This window comes from Kryptolebias marmoratus, linkage group LG2 (assembly GCF_001649575.2).
Source record: "Kryptolebias marmoratus isolate JLee-2015 linkage group LG2, ASM164957v2, whole genome shotgun sequence".
Classification (NCBI taxonomy): domain Eukaryota; kingdom Metazoa; phylum Chordata; class Actinopteri; order Cyprinodontiformes; family Rivulidae; genus Kryptolebias; species Kryptolebias marmoratus.
Window position 1 is genome coordinate 28,195,027 of NC_051431.1, and position 6,029 is coordinate 28,201,055.

The 6,029-nt window shown below is 41.2% G+C and overlaps 1 protein-coding gene across 1 annotated transcript in view; it reads left to right on the plus strand.

Moving 5' to 3' along the window:
* The window catches only part of akap1b (A kinase (PRKA) anchor protein 1b), a 30,411-nt gene that overhangs the window by 15,678 nt on the left and 8,704 nt on the right, over window positions 1-6,029 (plus strand). Inside the window, exons 4-6 of the mRNA XM_025009563.2 lie at window positions 1,155-1,281; window positions 1,434-1,561; window positions 5,061-5,238. Coding sequence (XP_024865331.1) covers window positions 1,155-1,281; window positions 1,434-1,561; window positions 5,061-5,238 — 433 coding nt within the window. The remainder of the gene's footprint in view (window positions 1-1,154; window positions 1,282-1,433; window positions 1,562-5,060; window positions 5,239-6,029) is intronic.

Genomic DNA, 6,029 nt, shown 5'->3' on the forward strand with positions numbered 1-6,029 from the left:
GTAATCATCAAAATTAAACGAAATAAACATTTGAAATATATGAGTTTGTATGTAATGTATGAATATAATATACAAGTTTCACTTTTTAAATGGAATTACTGAAATCAATCTACTTTTTCATGATATTCTAATTTTATGACCAGCACCTGTACTCATCACACAGGTGTGTAGAGGATTTTCAGAGCTAATTAAAACATATCATATGAAAACATAAAGTAACTAAGTGAATATTAAAGGTTAAACATTATTCTCTTTAACTGAAGAATGATTTCATGAGTTTATTATTATTATTATTATTATTACTTTCAAAGTTCCAAAAATAGAAGAACCTTTTTTTTTGATTCTCAATCTTGATTTCTGCACAGAGAGAACGCAGATTTATTTGGACATAAAGATTATCAGTCTCAGCTCCAAGGTTTCTCTGATGTTTCCACAGTGATGTACATTCTTCTGAGGTGAAAGAGCAAAATCACTTCTGTTCAATCATTTTTAAAATCATGTTTATGTCCATCTGACAGAGGCACGAGAGAGCAAAGAGATTGTTAAACAGCATCTCTTTAAACCTCTGTTACAACAAAAAAGGAGTAATCACCAAACACAAATTTCCTTTTTTGTGTGTTAAGTTTAGTTTGTGAATATGATTCACGAGGGAGTTTCCAAAAATTACCCAATGTTCACGTGGGGTTTTAGGTTTCTTCACTTGAGTTGCAGAGGCTTTCAGTCCTGTTGCTTGAAATTTGAACATGGGGGGGAGGGGGGGTTGTGACTATATATATTTTTTTTCTCAATATTGTTAGTCGTTTTGGGCATCTCAAACTCTTCTCAGTTTCATTGCAGACGTCTTCAGCCAGTCTCAAGAGCTCTAGAGCTGAATTTTGACTCCTGCAGGGGAGCTCAGGAAACATGTCTTGGTCTAAAACCATGTTGTTGATAAATCAGGTTTTCAAACTGGTCCAAATCTGTCAGTTGTCATTTCTAAAGTTTCCTCTAGAGGATTAAACATGCATGAAAGGTGGCAGGTGAAATCTGCTGCTGGAGCAAGTTGCTCTGGGATGCTGCTTGTAAAACAATCTATTTTTATTATTGTACTGTTGTATCAAAGCTGGTCTGATTTTTCTGTGTTATGTTGTTAAGTGTTGACTTGTCTGTTCCAGCATCTTGTGGGACGTCTGATCGGGAAGCAGGGCAGATATGTGAGTTTCCTGAAGCAGAGCTCTGGTGCAAAGATCTACATTTCCACTTTGCCTTACACACAGGAGTTCCAGATCTGTCATATCGAGGGTGAGTCTGTAACGTGATATTGCCTACGTATTAATGGGTTTAAAGAGAGGGAGCTGTTTCTCACCAGTACAAGAGAAATAAAACTAAAATGTGTTGCTTCAAAGAGAGAAACCTTCTTTCATTTGGTCCTGTGTTCGGTCCTCTGTCTCCAGGAGTGCAGCAGCAGGTGGACAAAGCCCTTTCACTTATTGGAAAGAAGTTTAAAGACCTGGACATGACCAACCTGTACGCCCCCCCACCACCTCCACTCACGCTGCCGTCACTTCCCATGACCTCCTGGGTAAGAAGGACATTGGTTTACAGGTCAAAGGTCAACACTGTTTTCAGAATGTTTGAAGTAGGGATGCTGAGTTATGGAAAAATGTTATTCACAATTATTCAAAACAGTTATTCATTGGATCTAGAAATGTGTTCCTTAAAGAAAGTGAAGTATCTCTAATGGGTATATTTCCTTTATCTTCCTGTTGAACTTTCAATTTAAACAAACAAAATATATATATTCAAATAAAGGCTACTGTACAAATAAAAACAAAAACTACAATCAGCAATACAGTGCACTTCCATTATATTATACAGCGTTCTGAAATCTGCTTTTTCTCAACTTCTATTATTCCTCTAAATTTCATACTTCAAGATGTTTTTCACCTAAAAGTCATTAAATTTAAATAAGGAATTAAATATGGAAAATCTAAAAAAATTCATGAAAATACACAAATTTCATCAAAACTACAGAAAAAGGTTTCAGTTCAGCAGATATGTACAATTATTGTATCATAACTGTCCTTTTTTAATCTCTGCTGCCACTTTAGATGATGATGATGGTGATTGAAGCTTCATTTGGTTTCAGTTTTCAGTTTTCTTCTTTTTGTTTACCGTATTTTCCGCACTAAAAGGCGCTCCTAAAAGCCTTCAATTTTCTCAAAAGCTGACAGTGCGCCTTATGATCCAGTGCGCCTTATATATGGAACAATATTGAGCCGCAGCAGGTCTCGAAACTACGCGAAGCAGCCTAAAGACAAAATGGTTTCCGAGGGAACAAAGCAAGATGACTACAGCTAGAGGACAAACTCGAACAGTGGGTTATTGAACAGAGAGCAGCAAGTAGAAATGTCTCGACAGTCACTATTCGAATGAAGGCAACAGTGCTAGCACGCAAACGTAACATCAATGACACCAAGAGGCAGTCCTTCTTGGTGCTTTCGGTTTGTGAAAAGACGTAATCTCTCCATCCACATACGAACTACTGTTTCGCAGCAACTGCCAAAAGACTACCAAGAAAAGCTGGCCACTGTCCGCAAAAACAAGATCACTGAAAAAAAGATCTGGCCAGAGCACATCATCAACACAGACGAGGTTCCACTCACCTTTGAACTTCCTGTGAACCGCACCGTGGATAAAACGGGAGCACGTACGGTGAATGTTGGCACCACAGGGAATGAGAAGTCATCCTTCACTGTAGTTCTCGCCTGCCAGGCTAATGGCCAGAAACTTCCACCCAGGGTTATTTTCAAGAGGAAGACTTTACCAAAAGAAAACTTTCCAGTCGGCGTTTTTGAAGGGGTGGATAGATGAAGAAAAGATGAGTGGTTAAGAGAAATTTACACCAAGAGACCGGGTGGCTTTTTTCACACAGCTTCGTCCCTATTGATCTGCAACTCCATGCGCTCCCATATCACCAATGACATTAAAAAACAAACGAAGCACACTAATTCAGTGCTTGCCGTCATTCCGGGTGGATTGACAAAAGAACTCCAGCTGCTAGATATTGGTGTCAACAGGGCATTCAAAGCTGGACTGCGAACTGCGTGGGAGCAGTGGATGACAGAAGGCGAACACACGTTCACCAAGACGGGAAGACAGCGCCGAACGACATACGCCACCAACTTCCAGTGGATCGTAAATGCCTAGGCTGATATATCAGTCTCAACTGTGGTCCGAGCTTTCAGGAAGGCAGGAATTGTCACTGAACTGCCAGACAACAGCAGCAACACTGACTCGAATAATGACGACTTTGACGAGACGGAGCCGGGCATGTTGGAGGCTGTATTCGCCCAACTGTTCAATTCAGACACGGGAGAAGAAGAATTCGAGGGATTCGCTGATGATGAATGACTGACTTATCTGACTGTTTTGTTGACATTCCCTTTAGAGCAGCTCCATCTAGTGGATGCATAACGCAACCTCAGCCACTACCGTAGTTTCTATGCTATGCACCTTTTATATATGAAAAAAGTTTTAAAATATGCCATTCATTGAAGGTGCACCTTATAGTGCGGAAAATATGGTAAATAGTTTTAATGGTCTGTTCGAGCAAAAATCTTCATCTGAACTATAAATTTGTGTCATGGTTTTCGCTAATGATTTAGCCCGCATGCAGAACACACTCAGGAGACCAGAGCAAGTTTAAAAGGTTTATTATAAATGTGATGGGATGTTCAAATTGAAACGGGAGAAGAATAAGGACCAACGAGACTGCCGTGAATTTAAGCGTTTAGGAGAAGATGGATAAGAAGCTCAAGGCCCTGCAGCCAATGACGCCACTCTTCAAGGGCTAACTTAATGGCTAACAACTCTCGCTCTTCCACGTCATAATTTCTCTCTGTGGTTGACAACTTGCGAGAGTAAAATGCACAGGGGTGGAGTTTCCCACCCTGACTGGAGCGCTGTGATAAAACTGCTCCAACACCAGAATCAATAGCGTCTACTTCTAAAATGAATTATTTCAAAGGATGAGGATGAACTAGGATGGGAGCTTTAGAGAATCTCTCCTTCAGGCTAATGAAGGCTAAGTCCGCTTCTGGGGTCCAGGAGAATGTTTTCTTGGTGGACGTGAGTGCAGTTAGTTGGGCAGCGACTTGACTGTAGTTCCTGATAAAACAACTGTAAAAATTGGCAAACCCCAGGAAGCGTTATAGTTGCTTACGAGTATCCGGAGTGGTCCAGTCCAGGGCTGCCTTAATCTTATCTGGATCAGACCGAACCTGCCCACACCCGCTGGGTGTTCTGTCATGGCTTTCGCCAATGATTTAACCCATATGTAGAACACACTCAGGAGACCAGAGCAAGTTTAAAAGGTTTATTATAAACAGGACTTGGACAGGTAATCTGGAACTAGGAACTCAGGAACAGGTCATCAGCTGAACAAGAGGTTAAATGGTTAAACAGGACTGCCTATGAACTTGGGGAGAATATTTCAGATGAGTTAGCTCCCAGGGGGAGAGGAGTGGGATCTGGGAGATGAGCTGCTGAAAATGAAAGGGAACGGACTTGGCACTTTCTGTGGCGTGGGTTCTGGTGACTTGGAGGGTGAGCAGGGCTCGGTCTTGGGGAAGCAGTTTGGAACTGCTGCCCGCGTGGAGACCTCGGGAAGCGAGGCAGGTTGTGATCGATCCTGGTAAACCTGGAGCTTGGTCTGAGGAAGTGGGGAGTTTCTGTGAACGTGGAAATCTTTCCTGAAACGAGGCAGAGAACATAAATAAGGTCTTTCTTAAGGTTAGAGCTTGAGCCGGGAGGTAACGAATGTAACACTCTGACAGAGAAGTGCTGGCAGCCGACTCCCTTTATGCTCCCCCTGACGAGCTCATGATGAGGAACACCTGTCAGATCAGCTCATCTGGAGCCCATCTGGAGGCTATAAGCCTCCAGATGGGCTCCCCACCTAAAGGGGGGAAATGGAAGCAGCAGCCCAAACAGGAGACAGGAAGTTCCCAGATCCCAACAATTTGATGAATTTCACAGCCCTATTTTGAAGCTTTGTTATGTGCCCTTCTCATCCTCAGCTCCTGCTTCCCAGTGGAGTGACGGTTGAAGTGATTGTGGTCAACATCGTGTCAGCTGGACACATCTTTGTCCAGCAGCACACCCACCCCACCTATCACGCTCTCCGAAGTCTGGACCAGCAGATGTTTCTGTGCTACTCCCAGCCGGGTACCCCTGCCTTGCCCTCACCCGCTGAAGGTATCGTTTCCTTTTTCTTTATTTCTGATTGAGTCTGTGAATGTGACCTGTCATGAAAGACTGATTCCACAAGAAGGATGAAGTACTGCAGGACCTTTGACCTTTCACAGCTTTTATAACCTGATTTGTTGTTCCTGTTTCTGATCAGCTTTTGTTTTTGTTTCTTTTAAGCTCCCATGAGTGATCTTAGTTGGGTAATCATTGGATGTAAGATTAGTGGTGGGAATTGTTAGCTATCAGGGTTTAATTTGATTATGATCCAGAGAGCTGCAATGCGATTATAAAACAATTATCAGTGCATTTTGATTATCTTGAAACCTAATTGAGTGTGCCTTATTTTATATAAAAGAACAGTAATTTATATACTTTCATACCTATAAAGTAGTGTTTGGCGATATGGGAAAAAATCCTATATCACAATATGGATAATTTTATATCACGATAACGATATATATCACGATATACCCCAATTACATACGTTGTCAATTATTCTCTGAAAATTTGAAAAAATAATCTAATTTCTTACTCTTTTCAAGCTTTATTTCGAAGTGACATTTAACTGAACTTTCACAAATGAGATCTGCTGCATTTTAGTGCAGTAATATTTATGTACCTGTTACGACGTAACAGTATCAAATGACAACAGACTCCATTATCTTCGGCAGCTATAGTTTCACTTTTCGCAACTTTCCCCGGCTCTTTTACAACTTGTTTACCTTGCACTTTTTGGATTGTTAAATATTCTTTTTCGTGTTTCTTCTTTAAGTGATAGAAGAGGTTTGTTGTGTTGG